The sequence below is a fragment of the Gossypium hirsutum genome, chromosome D11 (assembly GCF_007990345.1).
Source record: "Gossypium hirsutum isolate 1008001.06 chromosome D11, Gossypium_hirsutum_v2.1, whole genome shotgun sequence".
NCBI classification, from domain to species: domain Eukaryota; kingdom Viridiplantae; phylum Streptophyta; class Magnoliopsida; order Malvales; family Malvaceae; genus Gossypium; species Gossypium hirsutum.
This window is the reverse complement of record NC_053447.1, coordinates 24,461,117-24,482,877: the sequence shown is the minus strand read 5'-3', so window position 1 is coordinate 24,482,877 and position 21,761 is coordinate 24,461,117. Positions and strand designations below refer to the sequence as shown.

Below are 21,761 nucleotides of genomic sequence, written 5' to 3'. Positions count from 1 at the left end.
TGCATAGAGTGGGAGGCATTAGAGGTGGTCCACTTAGCTAATAGAATATGAGCACTGATTGATACAGCTTTATGAGACCGATTATTTACCATCATCGAGCCCACTTATTCAAAACTCATACTGATGTTCTGTTCGACATTCTCTCTAAGGCAAGTTATGTCGCAGTGGGATGAGCTGCGCACTGTCTCCTTTAGACCCGATGGTACGACGTATTATCTCAGTGTCCTGGGTTTCGGAGCTGCCCTTGGACTTTATTCCGAGGAGTTCATGAGTACTAAGGTGTTCCCCATGTTATACCGACACATCCATCAGTCACTTTCTCTCTGTTGGGACTGAGATTACTGCGACTATGACACCATATAACCCAAGTCAGTTAAAGGTAACTTATCTACCTCCGGCACTGCGCTATATCCATGCCATTTTGGCTCATACATTATCCGATTAGAGGGAGAGCACCGGGGTCGTAGGTACATATGATGCTTATTTTCTTTGGAGCATGGCAATGCGACGTCCCTTCAATCTTGCATACTTCATCACTCTATCTTTTTTCCATCAGTCTGACCGCAGTAGGAAGAGTCCTAGCTATTTGGGCCCTTATGTGACTCGCTAGCGAAGTATTTTGGCCTCATTAATATTCTAGTGCAGACATCCTCCTTTACACTGGTTGGACAGATGATCTCGTAGGGTTGATCGATTATGAGTCATAGAGGATGATTGAGAGACAACATGGATGAGGATAAGGAGTTTCCCCATGATGATCCTCCTCACCATGCAGACCCACCTCATTCTCCTTCGCCAAGCCACCCTACGGCTACTCGCGCTGTTACACTCAAGGATCTCTCCTAACTGTTTGATCACTTTGATCAGCGATGCTTTAAGCGATTCGATAACATTGACGCAAATTTGCATCAAATTCACCAGCATCTCCATATCCTACTCCTAATCATGCGCCTCACAATCCCAACACATCTCACGATGACGATCACTGATTTATTTTCATTTTCTTTGCTTTAGTTATTTTTATTTTCTTTTGTACTTTTATTTTTATTTTGAATTATGTTGTTATTTTTATTATTTTGATATTTTTTTATTTCAAGTTTTTAATCTTTTAATCTTCTCATTTATTTGTGTTTATATTCTTATTAGTTTGCTCGGAAACATGCACTTCATTTAGATTTGCCCACGATTTTGATTTTCCCTATTCTGGAGATTTCATCCAAACTCATGGCAGTTTCAGTTCTCTTCGTCTCTTCTGATATTGTGCTTATTTGATACTTATATATGTTTTTACATTGAGGATAATGTACATATTAAGTGTGGGGAGGTTGTTTGTATATTTGTGATAAAATCCCTGAATTATTTCTTATGTTTAAGTAATTTTCTCATACCCTCCATTAGAGTGATTTTTTTATTTGGAATTTTTATGAATGTTGTATTGCATTTATTTGTTGATATTTATGCATTGATTGATATATACTTTGAGTCACGAGAGAGTTAAGCATGGTAAGTTGTTTTCAGAAATTATTATTTTAGGTTGTTTCCCGTGAGTTGAAGTATTATCTTGAAATTTTAAATTTGCAAGTTTGTCAACTTGATTTCTTATTCTAGATTTTGCTTCGATTATGCTTGTTGAGACCACATTATTGATTTGATGTATTGAGATGATAGATGCACTTAGGATTTAACCCATTTAACCTGTAAAAAGCTTACCTATTGAATTAACCCATAGAAAACCCATTTGATCCTAACACATTTTTTTGTCTAACACATTTTTATTAACCCATAACCCATATGTATGTTGTAAAATTATCATTGTTATTGACTCCCTTTTTGTCGAGATTTGATTTGGTTAGTTGCCTAACTATATTTCATTTTTTGAATTGCTAAATTTTATTTTTGTTCTAAAAAAAAGAAAAAATGAAAATGAAAATATATATTTGATTGAGCTTGAATCGTTAGTTGCATATTCTGTTCAAAAGCTCATTTTTATTCTTGATTAGTCTTGTTGATGTAAATTATGTTAATTCAGCAACTGATTATTTTTCTAGTTTGGTAACTTATCAACTCAATCTTGATTATGACCGAATATTCTGACCTTTTCCATACCCTTAACCTAAGCCCTGTTACAACCCTTTAAAGACCTCTTGATTGGTGTGTCATCTTATTTTATAGTGGTGGAGATTTGATTTTTAAGCAAGCCTATGGTGATGACATTTCTTGTTCGACTATTGAGTGCATATTACTTGAGCCTTAAACACTTTGAGTGCTTTGAGTGAATCTTTAGTAAGAATTTCAATTCTTATTGATTTTGAATTTAAGGTCATTATTTAGATAAGGGGAGACACCTATGTTTTTGTGCTTTAAAAATTTTAGCTTCGACTGCTTAAATCTTTAGTGTCCTTTTGGTTGAATTTCTAATGCATGATTGTTCGCAAATTGTCTTGAAATATCATAGATGAAAATGAAAAATTGGGAAAATTTAACTCGAATGTGAGTTGAGGATTTTGCTTGAGGACAAGCAAACGCTTAAGTGTGGGGATATTTGATCAGTGATAAAAGTGACATGTTTTAATTCCGTTCTTGATGCATTTTTGGATTATTATTTAATTTAAATTGGTGAATTCTATGCTATTAATTCTTTAAATCCATGTTTCTATACTTAGGAGAGCATTTGGGAGAAAAAGGAGTGAAAAATGAGTGGAAATGGGAATTTGGAGCAAGTTTCAAGAGCTAAAAAGGTGGACACACAGTCGTGTGAGCCACAAGGACTGCCACACGGCCATGTGCCAGGTCGTGTGGATTTTGCAAATCGCACTCCAAACATACGGAAAAACATAATTTTTAGATTTTCTGGCATTCTAAGATTTATATATGACAAGGATAATAAGAAGGGTGTAAGTCGTCAAAGGATATTGAAGAAAACAACTCAAAAAACACCATTGGAGCTGACTCTGAAGCAGATTTCCATCAAGATTGAAGATCTCCTTTTGATTTCTTTAAATTTTATTATGAGTTTCTTTATTTCTTATGGTTATACTATCTTTGAGAATTTTTTATTTGCGATTATGAACTAATTTTCTAAATACCTAGGGAAGATGAACCTTATGACGAATTCAGTCTTTTCATTTCTGTTTTACATAATAAATACTTGAATCTTATTCTCAATTATGTGTGTTTAATTCTTGGTTTAATATTTCTAGACTATTAATCCATGTTTATCGTGCTTAAATTAGAGGAGGAATAAACCCTGTTTAAGAGTAGATCTAGCATAATTGAGTGGAGTTGCATGCAATCCTAGAAATAGGACGACATAAATCTATCGGATTAGAGTCAAATCTAATAGGGGGATCTATAGATCGAGTTAATGCGATAATAGGGGTTTTAATTAGAAAGAAATTTCACATAATCAACCTAGAGTCAGTTGCTCTTACTCTCAAAAGAGATATTAGCATAATATAGAGATTTTTACGGATCAAGATACTAAGTGAAGAAATTGTTTAATTCAGATTGATAATGACAGATGAAATCTAGGTGGATTCTTTCCTGGGCATTTTTTTGCTTCTTGGTTGTTAATCATTTGTTTCCCTAATTTTTTCTCTATCGTATTCTTTAGTTAATTTTAGTTTTAATCAATCATTTCAATTTGTTGATTAAATAATAGAAAGACGTTAATTACTAATACTTTTAGTCATCGTGGGAATGATATCTTTACTCACTATAACTATACTATTAACTGATAGGTGCACTTGTCTTAATCAGATTTTTAGTTGGTTTATAACTGCATCAAGATCGAGAAACTGGCTCGGAATTTTTTATGGGGGTCTTCAGGTTCAAAGAAAAAATTGGTAGAGTCTTACAAGCATCTCATTTCTAGTATGTTTTGAGACATAACGAGGAACATATGTTACTTTGGAAGGTTCGTACGCCTTAACGGGTCCAAATGGTCTGATGGCTTTTTTTCCATGGTAGGCTTCTGTCAAATGAAGAGCAAGCGAGACATGGACATTGCTCAATCCCATGCCTGTGAACTGTGGTGTTGTGGAGTTGTCAATACATGCTATTAGAGGTTTCCTTTTTTCTTCTGGGTGTCGAAATCAGTTGTACCAACAAGGGGCTGGGACAAATTTTTTATTGGCAAGAGGGGTAGATTCTACGGAATATTAAGAATAAAGGTAATTTTTCTTCTTCTGATGGAGAGTGGTATACTTTATTTTCTATTATCTGTTGCTTTATTTGGAAGACCAGAAATAATTTTATCTTGTCACTCTAGTAAAAACATAAATAATTTTATCTTTGGGGACTAAAGAATTCGCTAAACAATGGGTTTGTACATCTATGACAATGAGAAGCTGGAAATTGCCTGAGGTACAATGGGCTAAAGTTAATGTTTATGGTTTGGTGGCAAGCCATATACCGAGGGCAGTTATTGGAAGGGTGGTGAGAGGGCCTAGTGGTGGCTAGTTGGTGGTTTCAAAATGACAATTGGATTGACTGATATCTTGCAGGTAGAAACTATAGCTGTACTAGAAGGCTTGAAGTTGGCTTGGGATTGGGGTTTCAGCCAAATTGAATTAGAACATGATAATTCTATGTTGATTGAACTCATTCAAAATGGTTGGGTAACAGTGAGTAATGTTGATGCAATTAGAGGCATTCATGGGTGGTGTTTGAAATCGTGGGAAGTTAAGTTCAGACATATTCAGAGGGAGGCCAACAGAGTTGTGGATTGCATCGTAAAGGTAGATGGTGGCGTGATTGACCAATTGATTCTTGTTTTTGAACCACTGAGGTATGTATGGGAATTTTTGGAGGATGATCTTTGACAATCGTTACTGGTTATAGATAGAGAAAATTAGCTGCTGATGTTATCTTAGATCTATTATCTAATCTTTATATATTTACCAAAAAAATAAAAATTATGTATTAATTATGCTTTAAGTTAAGTTTTTAAAGAAAAAAAAGATATTTTTAGTTTTTTAATTTATGTATTTAATCAAAGACATTTTTAATGCATCATTGAAATAAAAAAAAACATAACTTTAAGGGTAATTATATTTTTTGGTGAAAAGAAAACAAAACTTAAAAGATTAAACTACACTGGTACAATCAAAAGGACCATTATCTTTGTCACTTTGAAGAGCTTCTAATAGATCTGTAGGAGCAATTGCCAAAACATTAACTCCCTTAATATCGACAACTACCATATTTGCAATTCGATCTATGACAAGATTGGCCTCCCTTGGAACATGTCTAACCACCCAATGCTCAAAATTTCGTAATCTCTGTTGAATCTGCCTAACCAACGTTGATCTTGAAATAGCTTAAGTACTCCTCTACAAAGCATGGACTACCTCAAGCCTATCAGTGTGAATTGAAATCTCATTCGAACCACGGTCTTGTAGAAGAGTCAACCCATCTAAGATACCCTACAACTCTACATCAAAAATTGAACACATCCCCATGGAGTGATTAAATCCCATAATCCGTATCACTCCCCCTACAAAAGCATACCCTGTGCTCAAATTAACAACTCTATTAGTGTGTAAATGAATCTAACTTACCAAAGGAGAATTTCTTTGAACAATGGTAAGTCTTTGATTCAAAGCTTCATTATGTGTAATCCAAAATTGTTCCGCCCACGTAATAGAGACTTTGATAATCTCAGTCGCTTCCTATGTTGATCCTTGGAATAAAAAAAGATATATGTTCTTTCAAATTCTCCACTTTATAAGACCAAATAAGTTCGCCCAACTAACTTCTAAGGAATCCAACAAGTTATGAGATTGTAAATTAGATATTAACCAGTCTGAGATGTTCGAAGTGAAAAACATGCTATTAAGGCTTGAAGGAATTACCTGTCTCCAAACCTCTTTAGCCACCAATCAGTCTCTAGGAACATGTAAAATGCTTTCTTCAATATGACCACAAACTGGGTAAGATGCTTCTTGACCAATTCCTCGCCTTACATGCTCCATGTTTGTAAGGAGGCGTTCTTTGAAAGTGAGCCATAGCAAAAGTCAAACTCTTTGAGGGCCTTTGAAGTTCCATGAAGTTTTCCACATCGGATCCTTAGGATTCCAATAATCTTCCTTCGGTGACCAATAGGCACTCTTCACCTGGAAGTTCCTTTTAGAATTCGGCCCCTATGAAATCCTATCTGATCCATCAGCAGGATGTGGAGGAGGAATACTTACAATAATTCTGATAATAGTTTCAAGGACCCATCTATGAAACAAATCAAGGTTCCAATTACCTTCCTAAGTTACCATATCTTTAAGTCGGCAATTCACTTCTAAATTCCAATGCAAAGCTATCCAATCTATTAACGGTCCAATTTATAGTATCCAAGGATCTAGCCAACATCAAATAGATTTACCATCCCCACCGAACATATTAGGTTGTCTCTAAATAAAGGCCATATCTTCAACAGAACTTTTGAAAGAAAAGAACCATTGTTTGCCATAATGCTTTCAGGCAAATTGTCCTTCAACCTATACTTTGATCGAAGAACTTTCACCCATAAAGCGTTGATGTTCGTGACTAGACAAAACCCCAACTTCATGAGAAAGGAAACATTTTGGTCTTCCAATCTTCTCAAACCAAGACAACCACAAGAGAGTGGATGACATACTGATTCCCTATTAATAAGAGCTAACTTCTTCTTCCCATTTGAAGAACCCCAAATGAACTGCCTAACCAAACTCTCGGTCTCCTTGCAAATCTCTTAAGTGGATTGAGGGTGTGACAAGTGTCACATTAATTTATATAAATAGTGTTTTTGTTACTACACTCTATAGTACACATGTTAAACACTCAATCCGCTTGTGGGGTCTAAAAAACTCCATTAGCAGTGTATATAATAATTTTCCTAACTTTTCTATTTTAGGGTTTTTTCTGGTAAACTACACCTAAGGTCGGTAAATTATTAGTAAGTTTACGTTTTAGTTACTTAATTTAAAAATTTTTAAAATGGCTATTAAACTATTTGAAAGTTTTTATTTAAGTCATTGAACTATTTAAAAGTTTTTATTTAACTCTCGTGGCTATTAAAATTTTCTTTTAAGTCCAACTAGTGAGCTCCAAGTGGCAATTCGAGGATCAGTACAGTAGAGACAACTTGCTTTCAAGATCAAGTCTAAATGCCCTTGAAGCAGAACTTAGAAATGGATAATTTCTTAATTATTTGTGATATTTCAAGTTTTAAATTATGTTATTGAACTTCTTAAGTATATTATTTATACTTATTATAACAACCCAATTTTTTAGCAATTTTTTAGTGGGATCGGAAGATGCGGTTTCAAATTCCATTTCAGCTATCCGAGTTCATAAATATTATTATTTAATATTTACGAGCCTAATTTAGTAATATATTGAATTGTGTTTTAGTAATTTTTTTAATTGATAGTTAACTAAGGTACAAGTGTAACGACCCTAAAGTTAGTGGTATTGAAAATATAGTATCGAAACCTCGTTCTCGTAAACCGAATCTTATATAGGTAAATTGAATTTTGGATAAGTAATTTCGCCGCATTAGTGACTAATTAAGGTATAAGGACTAGATCATAAAAGTGATAAAAATTAATCGCTATAGATTTTTATTTGTTAAAGGGCTTAATTAGTAATTAAACTAAGGTTTAAAAAGGCAATTAGCTCGCTTTAGATTATAGTGGACGACTAAGCACATGTTTTGTGAAAATAATGTAATAATTTTAATTAAAGTATTATTATAGTATAAATTAAAATAATGAATAGCAAATAAAAGGAAAAGAGAAGAAAGAATTGGTCATCATCTTACTTTCTCGAAACCCCAAAGAAAAGCTAGGAAGCCATTGTTAAAAACTATCAAGCACTCGACCATTGCATGATCAAGAATTTAACTAAACGAAAGATAATCACATAAAAGTTAAAATTGTTTATTAGTCCCTAAAGCTTCAATTTTTCTGTTGATCCAATCAGGTAAGTTCATATGGTATGATTGTATTTAAATTGTTATATAATTTAATTATGAATTTGTGTATGTTAGATAGTGATTTGAACTATTTGCAATTTGGTACGAGATATGAGTATAAACTAAATCATAAAGAAATAATAAATTAACTAGTAAATTGGAAATGATGAATTTCAATTTAAGATATTTAATGAATTGATGGCTGATTATGACTGATTGAATCATATTGGTATAAATTTGATTTATTATTGAAATAGAAGACTAAATTGAAAATAGTGTAACTTGGTCAAATTGTGAAATTGGCTTGGAATTGAGACAAATCATGCTATGCTACGTATGAAATGATATCTTGATTATTGAATTGATGATATTGAGAATGATAGAATAAGAATTGAACTATTAATGAAATTGGATTATTGGTTGCCCTATTAATTGATTAGCACTTCTGTACTCTTTGTTCAGCACTTCGGTGCTCTCTGATTAGCACTTTTGTGCTCTCTGTTTAGCACTTCGTTGCTCTTTGGTAGGGTGTAACAACCTATGTCACTGAGTTTATTACTAGATTTTATCGAACTAGTTGGTATATGGAAATTGAAAAATGGAAATTAAATGATATGTTATTTATATCGGTAGATAGTTGAATGTAGAATGAATACTGTAAATGGTTTTGTATTGATAACTTCATGTGAATAATAGTGAATTGAAATGTTAAATGTTTGTATTGCAATATGATATGTTATACAATGAACTCATCTTGTTGAATTGAGTTACCATGTTTAAGCCAATTCGTCAAGTTAAATTACTTATTGCACTTATGTGTAAAGTGAGGTAAGTTGTTATTTTATGCCTATGAACTTACCAAGAATTTTGAAATGCTTACTCTGTTGTTGTTCCTTTTTTCTATACTTTTTCAATGTGCGGAACGTGTCGGTCGAGTCGCCTCAGAACTCACACTATCTATCTCTTGATTTAAAATTCTTTTGCCCATTTAAAACCTAGTTATATGTGGCATGTACTTAGGAGTTGTCATGTTATCTTATTTTGTTCATTTTGGTTTGGAACTGTAGATGATGATGAACTTGTGATGTAAATAGAAAATGGTATATCTACATGTATTTAGTAACATGATGAGTTATGTTTGAATGGTACTTAATGTTGCATATTTGTGTATGAATTGATTTGAGGAGATGAATGTTGGATAGCTTGCAATGTCATAAGTAGTTTTGATGTCAATTGATGCCAATTGTCGCATATTGGATTGGTTGTATTGAAATGATCAAATGCATATTTTGGTATGATTTTTGAAATGGTTTATGCAGGTTTTAAGTGTGCTTTGAGGCACTATTTGAGTATATTGTGGTTTATGCATGAAATCAGTATCAAAAGGGATGATTTTGTCAAGTTTGGCACTGAGATATCGATACCTAGAAACTTTCATAAATTTTCAAACTTTGAACCCCAAAATGGTATCAATATCGGACTACAGTATCGATACTCTATATCAGGGTACCAATACTTTACAAGGGTATCGATACATTTGACCTTGTCTTTGTTTTTTTTGCAAAAGTAACAAAATATGAAAATGGTATCGATACCAAGGAAATGTATTGGTACCTAGAGAAAAGTATCAGTACAATAAGCTTGGTATTGATACCATTTGATTTAAATATATCTTTTAGTGCATCGAAGTTAAAAATGGTATCGGTACCTGATATGGGTACCTGTTCTCAAATTATGAAAAGTTTACAAATTGGTCATTCTGCTTCCTCGAGTCAACTTACGAATTTTCGTAAGCTCGACTGAGACTCAGTTTTGATTGTGTATCACGACTGAGACTCGATTTTGATTGTGTATCATACTTGCATCGATTATGACATGAATTGATGTTAAAAGAAATTATTTACAATGTATTTGTAATAGGCCAACTTTGGCCTGGGCCCAAGCCAAAATAAACCAAAACCCCCCCCCCAAATCAAAATAAATAAAAACAAATAATAAAACACAAAGAAAATATAATAAATACAAAACTCATTTTTTTACAAGCCCATATTACACCAAGCCCCAAAAACCCAAAAACCCATTAACCCAATCACAAAACCTAACCCAAATTAATTTACTTTAGCTCAAACCCAATATTAACACACAAACAAAAAAACCCTAGCAAACCCTAACAGCAACCCTAGCCGCCGCCACCGCTCTCCACGTCAGCACCACTGTCGGTCCTCCACGTCAGCACCGTATGGCCTTCGTACCTGCAAGCAAATACCAATATGACAGCAACAACAACAAAAGAAAGTTGTAATTTTTTTGTTTCTCTTTCTTTTTCAGCCACAAAAGCCACCAAAACAACAAATGTAAAAGGAGATAGAGAATACAATACCAAAAAAAAAAAAAACTTTGAAAGAACAACAGAGAAATTTCAAAGAAAAAAACGTGTTTTTTTTATTTTCGTATTTTTTCTTTCTTTTTTTTACTTGTTTTTTAGATTCTTTTAAAAAAGGAGAACCAAAAAAAAGGAAAAAAAAAAGGTCTTACTTTTTATCGATTTCCCGGGGTTGTGGGAGCCGAGGTCGTCGTTTTTGATGAAAAATGGCATTTTTACCCCCGAAAAGTCAAAAAGGCCAAAAAATAACCTTTTTTATTTTTCAACCACTGCAGACGGCAGCACCGTTGCCAGCGATAGGCGGCCGCCATAGTGGTCTGGCGACCGGAGCTTGGCCGGAAGTCGGTCAAAAAGGGGAGGGGAAGAGAGAGTTTGAAGTTTTTTTTGTGTTATTTTTGAAATGAGAATTAAAAAAATGAAAGAACAAAAAAATTTTAACTTATATAGCAGAACAAAACAGCGACGTTTTGCTTTGCGTCAAAACGGTTCGGTGACCTAGCCCGAAGGAAGGATCTGCTTGTTTTTACTTCAATCGGATATTTGCGCTTCAGGCCCTTCCGCATTTTGGTCTGTTTCAATTTAGTCATTTTCGCACTTTTCTTTTATTTTTAAATTGGACCTCAAATTTTTTTTCGCTTTGATATTTTTTTCCTCACGCGCTAATCCCCTAGGGAAGTGACTCGTGTCCAGGAATTGGGTTTATTGCGCATTAGGCCCCCTTTCTTCGCACGTTTTTCATTTTAGTCCTATTTTAATTTTATTTTTAAAATTATTACAAATTTTGCCTCAAATTTTATTCTGATTTCAATATAGTCCTTAGATTACTTTATTAATGTTGTTTGTCTATTAATCTATTATTATTGTTTATCTGTATATTTATTTTTATTCTTTTATTATTTTAAAGTTTAATATCATCTTGCTTTATATTATTTTATTTGTTGTTGTTATTATTGCTATTCATGGCTATTATTTATCTTGTTCTTTTTATTGTTAACATTTGCATTAAAATGATGCATGTTATTATCGTTGATGTTATATGTGCCATGATTTGCTCATTAATATCCTCGTTGTAATCACACGATAATTTAATATGTTACTCGTATATCATTTTAAGTATTATGTTAATTTTCATTCAAATTCAAAAAAAGAAGATTATAAAAATTATTAATAAATAATACTTCGTATTTTGGGATTCGAGAAGATTGTGCCTTAAGTTACTGGATTCCAATTTTCCTCGTTGAATCTAAGTAATCGAGTATCTTTTTTAATCAAAGCATATAAATAAAAAAGCTCATCCTCGGGGATTCGATACGTTGTGTCCTAACTCATTGGATATGACATTTTGTTCTCTCGATATAAGGATTTTTTAAATAAAGGCAATATTCTGTGTTTGGAATTTTGAGAAATTGTGCCCTAACTTACTGGGCTTCAATTTTTCATCTGACTTAAACAATTGAATATCATTAAAAATTAAAGGCAAGCTCATTCTGAAAGGTTCAATGTGGCGTGTCCTAACGTACGGGATGTGACATTTTGCTATCTCGAGGCGAGAGAGTCTTTAATATTTGTTTCGATTTATTCAAGTGTTTTTTTAAATAGAATTAATAAAAAAGGGATCGTATTTTAAATTTCCTTTCAAATTTTTTACTTTCGACACTTAAGACATTAAGTAAACAACTAGGTACCAATTTTGGGCGCATCGAGGGTGCTAATCCTTCCTCATGTGTAACCGACTCCCGAACCCGTTTTTAGGATTTTATAGACCAAAAAAATTTATTATTTTAGTAAATTTAAACTTTTATTAAAATGATTAAATTATGAAGTGATCCGATCACACCTAAATAAAAAGGATTGGTAGTGACTCCATTTTCGTTTTTAAACAAAAAGTCGACCCCTTTACAAAAAATGGTTTCTATAGCTTGGCGACTCCACTGGGGATTGGTTTTGAGAGTCGAGCCACAAATTGATTATTTTCTGTCTTTTTGTTGAAATTTGAAAAATCAATTTAAATTTACGATCATTTCATTGCATTTTTATGGTCAACATTATTGTGGTATGGTTGCTTTATTGGTTTGAGTTTTTAATCACTGCATATTGCACTGTATAACCGTTCAGTTACACCCTCTTAAGTGGGAGTGAGAAACTATTCCTTCGTGATTTTCACCTCATTGCAGGATAGTGGATCGCTTTCGGGATACATCTATACCTATGTTTTCGTGAGATTTTCATCTCCGTATAGCCATAGGGAAATGTATTCCCCTAAGCTGAACTCGATCCGTATGAGCCTATAATGGGTGAGGATCGAGGAATCTGTTGGTTCAGGTACCCTTTCTTTAGAACCAAACCATATATAGTAAGCCCTAAGAGCTTACCCTAGGTAGAACCACTCCAACCCCTTAGTGGTCACCCAAATAGGTGCTCTATTTATTTTTTTCTTGCTTGCTTTTGCCTTGTACTAACTTGTTTTCTTTTGGTTATGACTGCATTGCATTTTCATCATAAAAAAGAGGTGTTGATTCACGTTCAGTTTCTAAATAGAGAGCTTGTCATGGAAAATAGATTTCTTGATAAAGTGGAAGACAATGCGGATGTCCGAATATGGTCCAAGAAAACATGGCAGATAGTCTAATAGAGGACTACACAACTTTGCTTCATTGCCCGAGGATTCAAGTTGATAAAGATTATTCGAGAGTCGTCAATGTCCCGACCTTTTTAAAGAAGCTAGCGAGCATCACGAGGATGAGTGAGCAATGATTTATGACTCAGATCAAGCAAAAAGGAGCTAGTAGAGGCATCTATTGGAAAATTCGTGGGATTCATCTTAACATCCGAATGAAGAAAAGGATTGATGTCTTCGCTTGAAGTATGAGGACAAAGCCATATAAATATCCATTTTATGTAAAGAGATTTGTTTTCTAATAAGGTTGTTCTAATATAATTGAACCAGAATTAACCTCTCTTTTTGCATTCATGCATTTGCATTACATGACATCATATGCATTAAAGTCCACCAAAAGAGCCTAATTGATTAAAATCATTCCTCTGTTAATCTGGAAACCAACAAAAACCTATTAACCAAACATCGTTACGGTACCTGACCAAAAACAAAAGACATGGACTAAAGATTGTAAAAACTTGAACAACTCCAAAGGGAGAGGCAAGACCAACTACAGCTGCAAAAGCAAGAGCAGCTAGCTAAGATTCAGTAAGACATGATGGGAAAATGCTGGAATCTCAAAAAAAAGAAAGAAAGAAATGATGGCTTAGTTGACCCAATTACTGGCTGGAGGAGTAGATAAGGGAAATGACCCCATGATTAATTTTGGAGAAGATAATAAGGAGACGCTGTATTTTCTGGGTTTTACTCCACCAAATGTACAAACCCAAGCTAAAATGTACCCAAGTAGACCCTCTGTCACAATTAAGCCTCAACAATTTCAGGCTAGTACTTCAATGCTAATGAACTTTCAAGCCGAATCAAGTTTTGACTTAGGAGATAACCTTACTAATCTTGCCATCCCTAATTTTGATGAAGTGGCAAAAGAACAAGAAATTACTATGAGTTTCATCACGATGAAGGGCACGAAATCCAAGAATGTGTAGAATTTAGGTTCTTGGTTTAAGGCATGATGGATAATAAAGAAATAGAGTTCTGTGAAGAAGTTAAAAAGGAGGGAAACGTTCACATCAATGCCATACATGAAGACACAACTGAAAAGGGACCTTATTAGATATCTGCCCTTATAAACCTAGGAGTATTCTAAATAATTGGACTGCAGAAGAAACCCATGTAGTATTTAGAGCTTACTCAGAGTAATATACAGAATACACTTGTTGCTTTTAGCCTAGAGGCAATAAGAACTCCTTGTGAAATTGGCTCATGTCTGAACGTCATTATTTTAATGAAATATATTTTTGTGATCATTTTTTTAGCCAATATCCTTTCATTCTTTATGAATAATTATTTTTTATTCTTTCATTCTTTTGGATTTTTTTCCAAATCATTCATTCATTCATTCATTCATTCATAATCATATTGTACAAATAATTATTCATAAAGTCAAACATTCTTTGTATATTCTTTTGTACCCACAATTGGTCCCTGGATATCAATGACATGAGTGACGCTGCTACAAACTCAGAATCTCCTTTTGAGCAAGACATGTGTTTAGAGGGATCTTAGGACTTTGAAGATGACATAGATTGTAGCCTATCTCTGGACTTGTTGAGGATGGTAGAATAAGAAGAGAAATTTTACCTCATGAGGAGACAATGGAGATTGTGACCTTGGAGGAGGGAAAAGTAGTAAAAATTAAAACATGCATAACCGAAGAAATGAAGCAAGACCTTGTTGAGTTACTTCAAGAGTTCAAAGATGTCTTCGCATGGTCATACCAAAATATGCCTGGGTTAAGCATTGACATGGTAATCTAACAATACATTAAATTTGAACAACAACAAGATATCAGAAATTTACAGTATGTTCAAGATTAACATCATAAACGATGCAGTAAAAAAACCTTAACTAGGGCAACGCCTTTCTCTTTCGCTTATCACAGTTTTTTCCATTGAAGTCGAGTTTCAATCTCTCTGAGTTTTTGTTGGATTTTATCCCGATTGAAGAGGAAGATCCATAGTTTTTCGTCATAGTCAAATGTACCAAAAACAATTTTTCCCCAGAAAGCTCTATGAGAGAAACTTGATACCAAAGAAGATCTTTTGCATACAAAATGAAAGTTGATGGGAAGGATCTTGTGTGGAAGGCTTTATCTCGAAAAGCATTGATTCTGATCGAAAGGGAAAACAAGGACTTGCCTAATCCTATGAGTTCAGATCCAATCAAAAAAGTATTTCAAAAAAATCAAAAAATATGAAAATGAAAATGATGAGAAAAGAAAAGAAAAAAGAAGGAAAAAAAAAAGGAAAAGAAAAAGGAGAGGCCAAGGCAAAAGCCCGCAAAGGGCGTTTTGAGACCAAAGAGGATTTGAGTTGAAAATTCGAAAAGGGCGGCTCAAATTTTGAGCAAAGTGGGGAATGGATGCTATTGGGCTAATATCACCGAAGGCTTCTAATGGCCATCACTTCATTTTTAAGGTCATTAATTATTTCACCAAACGGGTAGAGGCTGCTTCATACGCCAATGTCACCAAGTCGAAAGTTAGCAAATTCTCGATAAAAGGGATCATATGCTGGTATGGAATGCCAGAGAGGATTATATCGGGCAACGTGTTGAACCTAAACAATAGCATGATAGTTGAGGTCTATAATCAATTCAAAATCAGACACCACAATTCGTCACCGTATTGCCCAGAAATGAATGGTGCGGTAGAGGCAGTTAATAAGAATATTAAGAAGATATTGGGGAAAATGACTGAGACTTACAAAGACTGGCATGAGAAATTACCATTTGCCCTCTTTGCTTATCGAACACCTATTAAGGCCTCCACCGGGGCAATGCCTTTCTCTCTGATTTATGGGATGGAGGCAATTTTACCCATTGAGTTTGAAATCCCTTCTCTTCGGGTATTGGCTGAGCTAAAGTTAGATGAAGCTGAATGGATCCAATCTGATCAGTTAAACCTAATAGAAGGAAAAAGGCTAAAAGTTATTCACCATGGTCAGATGTACCAAAGGTGAATGATGCGAGCTTGCAACAAAAATGTTCATCCCAGAGAATTCCACGAGGGGGACCTAGTGTTGAAAAAGATATTTCCTTTACAAAAATATTTTTGAGGGAAATGGATGCCAAATTGGGAATGACCTTATGTTGTAAATAAGGCCTTTTTCGGAGGAGCGTTGATTTTGAGTGAGATGGATGGTAACAACCTACCAAATCCTATAAATTCAGATTCAGTCAAGAAATACTTAACCTGAAGAAGGAGAAGAGACCAAGGTGAAAACCCGCAAAAGGCGCTTTGAGTCCTAAAAAAAAGGAGAGGCCAAGGTGAAAACCCGCAAAGGGTGCTTTGAGACCAAAGGGGATTTGAGTTGAAAACTGAAAAAGGGCGACTCAAATATTGATCAAAATGAGGCATACAGTGATCTTGCTATACCTAAATCAACAGAAAAGGGTAGATGATATCTTAGGGCATCGACAAAGTACTCTAGATCTCTTAAACACATGTCAAACTCAGAATGGTTTTCGAAAATTTTGTACAGAGAAGTTCAAGCTGCGATATCTGAGGCACCTAGTCTTTATACTATTTATATTGAATTTGTTGTTCTTGGAATACTTCATTCTTTTTCAAGATACGTGTTCCCAATCAATTCCTCTTTTGTTTTTACTATCCTTGATAATTTATTCAGTTCGAGCCATGCCCCGAAATCAATTCTATTTTTATCCATTGTTATGATCTTTTGCAAGCATGTTGTATTGGAATAATGATTAATGGACTAATAATACTTTCACAAAGGAAGTTTTACATATTACTCTAGAAGTTTCTAAATAATATAGGAACTTGAAATAAGACTATTTTTTTAGAATTCACCAAGTTTAAAGGTTGAAATATCTGAGAAGGAAAAGTCTAAATTAAGACTATCTCTTTGGATTTTGTTGACAAAAATATTGATTGAACAAAATTACTAGATATCGTGTTGGTGGTAAAGCTTTAATGAACAAGCAGATCATGGCAAATCTTATCTCCCTAAAGTTGCAGCGGAGTAGATTAAAGTTACAAGTCTTATCTCCCTGAAGTTGCAGCGGAGCAGACTACAGATAGCGAATCTTATTTCCCTAAAGTTGCAGTGGAACGAATTGAAGCTAAATAACATATCTTATCTCTCTGAAGTTGTAGTAGAGCAGATCATGGCGAATCTTATCTCCCTGAAGTTGTAGTGGAGCAGATTGAGGCTACTAGTTTTATCTCCCTAAAATTGCAGTGGAGCAGGCTGAAGATAGCGAATCCTATTTCCCTAAAGTTGTAGTGGAACAGGTTGAGGCTATAAATTATAGATCTTATCTCTCTGAAGTTCTAGTAGAGTAGATCATAGCAAACCCTATCTCTCTGAGGTTGCAGTGGAGTAGGCTGAAGGTACAAACCTTATCCCTCTGAAGTTGCAGTAGAGTGGATCGAAGCAACAAGACGCGGTGGGCTGAAATGAGACTACTTGAAGAAGAGAAGCACCAAGAGAAGTCAAGACCCGACAAGACCAGGCAAAATTGGCCCTTTTTAAGCCTTTTCTCCATTCTCGTTACACGACAATGAGCAAAAAAGGGTAGCTGTAATAGGCCAATTTAGGCCTGGGCCCAAGCCAAAATAAACCAAAAAAACCCCCAAATAAAAATAAATAAATTCGTAAAAACAAATAATAAAATACAAAAAAATATAATAAATACAAAACTCATTTTTTTAAAAGCCCATATTACACCAACCCCCAAATACCCATTAACCCAATCACAAAACCTAACCCAAATTAATTTACTCTAACTCAAACCCAATATTAATACACAAACAAAAAAAACCCTAGCCACCACCGCCGCTCTCCACGTCAGCACCACCGCCAGTCTTCCACGTCAGCACTGTACGGCCTTCGTACCTGCAAGAAAATACCAATATGACAGCAACAACAACAAAATAAAGTTGTAATTTTTTTGTTTCTCTTTCTTTTTCGGCCATAAAAGCCACCAAAACACCAAATGTAAAAGGAGATAGAGAATACAATACAAAAAAAATCTTTGAAAGAACAAGAGAGAAATTTCAAAGAAAAAGAGGTGTTGTTTTTATTTTCGTATTTTTTTTCTTTTTTTACTTTTTTTTAGATTCTTTTAAAAAAGGAGAATAAAAAAAGGAAAAAAATGCCTTACTTTTTTATCGATTTTTCGGCGCTATGGGAGGCCGAGGTCGTCGTTTCTGATGAAAAACGGCATTTTTAGCCTCGGGAAGTCGAAAAGGCCAAAAAATGGCCCTTTTTTATTTTCTAACCACCGCGAACGGGGGTGCCGTCGCCGGCAACAGGCGGCCGCCGCGGTGGTCCGACGACCAGAGCTTGGCCGAAAGTCAGCCAGAAAAGGAAGGGGAAAAGAGAGAGAGTTTGAAGTTATTTTTTGTGTTATTTTTTAAATGAGAATGAAAAAATGAAAGAAAAAAAATTAACTTATATAGCAGAGCAAAACAAACGTTGTTTTGCTCTGCGTCAAAACGGCGCCGTTTCAAGCTTGACCCGCGTGGTGACCCGACCCGAGGGAAGGATCCGCTTGTTTTTACTTCGATGGGTTATTTGCGCTTCAGGCCCTTCCGCATTTTCGGTCTGTTTCAATTCAGTCCTTTTTACACTTTTCTTTTATTTTTAAATTGGACCTCAAATTTTTTTTTTTGCTTTGCAATTTTTTTCCTAGCGCGCTAATCCCCTAGGGAAGTGATGCGTGTCTAGGAATTGGGTTTATTGCCCATTAGGCCCCCCTTTCTTCGCACGTTTTTCATTTTAGTCCTATTTTAATTTTATTTTTAAAATTATTATGAATTTTGCCTCAAATTTTATTCTGATTTCAATATAGTCCTTAGATTAGTTTATTAATTTTGTTTGTCTATTAATCTGTTATTATTGTTTATCTGTATATTTATTTATATTCTTTTGTTATTTTAAAGTTTAATATCGTCTTGCTTTATATTATTGTATTTGTTGTTATTATTATTGCTATTCATGGCTATTATTTATCTTGTTCTTTTTATTGTTAATATTTGCATTAAAATGATGCATGTTATTATCGTTGATGTTATATGTGCCATGATTTGCTCATTAATATCCTCGTTGTAACCACTCGATAATTTAATATGTTATTCGTATATTATTTTAAGTATTATGTTAATTTTCATTCAAATTCAAAAAAAGAAGATTATAAAAATTATTAATAAATAATACTTCATATTTTGAGATTCGAGAAGATTGTGCCCTAAGTTACTGGATTCCAATTTTCCTCGTTGAATCTAAGTAATCGAGTATCTTTTTTAATCAAAGCATATAAATAAAAAAGCTCATCCTCAGGGATTCGATACATTGTGTCCTAACTCATTGGATATGACATTTTGTTCTTTCGAGACGAGGATTTTTTAAATAAAGGCAATATTCTATGTTTGGAATTTTGAGAAATTGTGCCCTAACTTACTGGGCTTCGATTTTTCATGTGACTTAAATAATTGAATATCGTTTTTAAACTTCACTACATGAGTTTTAAAATTTAAAGGCAAGCTCATTCTGAAAGGTTCAATGTGTCGTGTCCTAACATACGGGATGTGACATTTTACTATCTCGAGACGAGAGAGTCTTTAATATTTGTTTCGATTTATTCAAGTGTTTTTTTTAAATAGAATTAATAAAAAAGGGATCTTATTTTAAATTTCCTTTCAAATTTTTGACTTTCGACACTTAAGACATTAAGTAAACAACTAGGTACCAATTTTGGGCGCATCGAGGGTGCTAATCCTTCCTCGTGCGTAACTGACTCCCGAACCGGTTTTCTAGATTTTATAGACCAAAAAATTTTATTGTTTTAGTAAATTTAAACTTTTATTAAAATGATTAAATTATGAGGTGATCCGATCACACCTAAATAAAAAAGATTGGTGGCGACTCAATTTTCGTTTTTAAACAAAAAGTTGACCCCTTTACAAAAAATGGTTTCGACTGTATTTATATGTGATTACTCTGGCAACAGCTATAGTAGCCCGTAGCTCAGACCCGACGATCGGGTTGGGCAAGGGGTGTTACACTTATATTTTATTTATTATTGATTTAGGGAATAATTGGAGAAAAAGCAGCTTAAATTTTATTTTTAGCAAGTTTTTTCTATTTGGACTTTCATCACAACACAAATTTATTTTTATAGCTATAACTTGAGCTACATACCTTTATTTTTGGCCAATGATATACTGATTAAAAGGAAATTGAAAGATCTAACCGATGTTATTTCATGGCTTGAGCCCAGAAAGTGCCAAGAAGGCACCTAAATATGACCTAGAAGTTTGATGTGAAAATTGCCAAGAAACCAAGAAAAATTATGTTTTATTTAATTAAGGGAACTTTTGTATTTTCTCCATATATTATTTTTTTCCCTATAAATAGACATTATTAAGTTAAGAGGGAGACCTAGACATTGTCGGTCTTGGTTTTATTTTGTTTTTGTGTTTTCTTTATTTTATGGGTTTCTAAACTCTATTTTCTATTCAATTTTTAATCGAAGTTTGATTTATTATATTCGTGACACTTAATTTGCACTTTAGCTATTATTTGTTATTTAATATTCATGCATCTTCTGTTATAATTAAAATTTCTTAGGTTTATTGAGTATTTGAGCAGTATTTGATAGCTTAGAATGGTTGCCTTCTCAATTAGAATAATTAAATTTGTAACTGTTTAATTCATTCTAATACTAATGACGAACTGCATAACTCGTTAATGTCATAGTTTACGATTATGTAGTGTGGATGTGTGATTTAGCTTAAATGAATTCTGTTGAGGTGAGTTTCTTGGTTAAAATTAGGTCTCTTATTCTTAATAATACTAGTAGGTTAAATCTTGGGTATTGATTTACAGGGTTATTTTTGGATAGGGAAGTAATTTTAAACGAGTTTCCTCTTGGTTATCGAACAAGTAAGGATAAATTGGTTGTTCGGTGTTCAGTCAGTAACTAGAACTAATTTATCATTGTCACTTTCTACTAATTCATCTTCTTCAAGTAGTTTTTATTTTTGTAGGTCTTGACAGCCTATCAAACCATCCATCCAAGATCAAGTCTCGAAGACCCTTGGATTCAAACTCTCTCCAAATACGTTTTTAAGATCAAGTCTCAACAACTCCTGAAGCGAACACCAATTATTCAAGATCAAGTTTTGGCAATCCTTAAAATGGCTCACATCCATCCAGGATTAAGCCTAGATAGTCATTAGATCAAAGTTCCATCAAAGAGAAGGATCAAATGAATTTTCTTTGTGATTAAGAAATTTAGAGATTGTCACTTCTTTTCAAAGTTGATAAATAAAATTTGACTTCAAATTTTCTAGTCAATTTTTTGCTCGAAATTTGTGTGTACATAACCCACAAGTTGATTGTATTTAAAATTGAAATATATTTGATGATTTTACATTGTTATTTTTAATATCGATACTAATTTTTAATCAGGTAAAATTTAAATGATGTTTGGATTTTTAATTATGTTATTAGTTTCATTATTTTTTTATTTTTATAAAAAAAATTAGTAAAGTGTAACATTTATAAAAGATTATAATTTATAAAATGAGTACAAATATTAATATTTTAATTTCAATGTTTTTTAAAGCTAAACTAAAAATTGATGTTGAAGGTGTAAGATATTCATTATCAAACTTGTATTAAAAAAACAAAAAAAAAACAAAATTTTCATTAAATAATAATAGAAAATGTTTGATGATGTCCAACACAACTTACTCACATATTCCTTGTTAAATAATAATATGG

At 33.6% G+C, this 21,761-nt stretch overlaps 1 protein-coding gene across 1 annotated transcript; it reads left to right on the top strand.

Moving 5' to 3' along the window:
- The first annotated feature begins 4,335 nt into the window (after positions 1 to 4,335).
- On the top strand, positions 4,336 to 4,823 carry LOC107911102 (uncharacterized). The gene is made up of 2 exons (XM_016838991.1): positions 4,336 to 4,437; positions 4,506 to 4,823. The coding sequence occupies exons 1-2, from the start codon at positions 4,336 to 4,338 to the stop codon at positions 4,821 to 4,823; spliced, it is 420 nt and encodes a 139-aa protein (XP_016694480.1).
- The last annotated feature ends 16,938 nt before the right edge of the window (positions 4,824 to 21,761 follow it).

Excerpts from the sequence above, each read along its gene's own strand:
- LOC107911102 (XM_016838991.1), top strand. The coding sequence starts at position 4,336 with ATGACAATGAGAAGCTGGAAATTGCCTGAGGTACAATGGGCTAAAGTT. Across the intron at positions 4,438-4,505 it reads GGGCAGTTATTGGAAGGGTG|GTAGAAACTATAGCTGTACT; the intron begins GTGAGAGGGCCT and ends GATATCTTGCAG.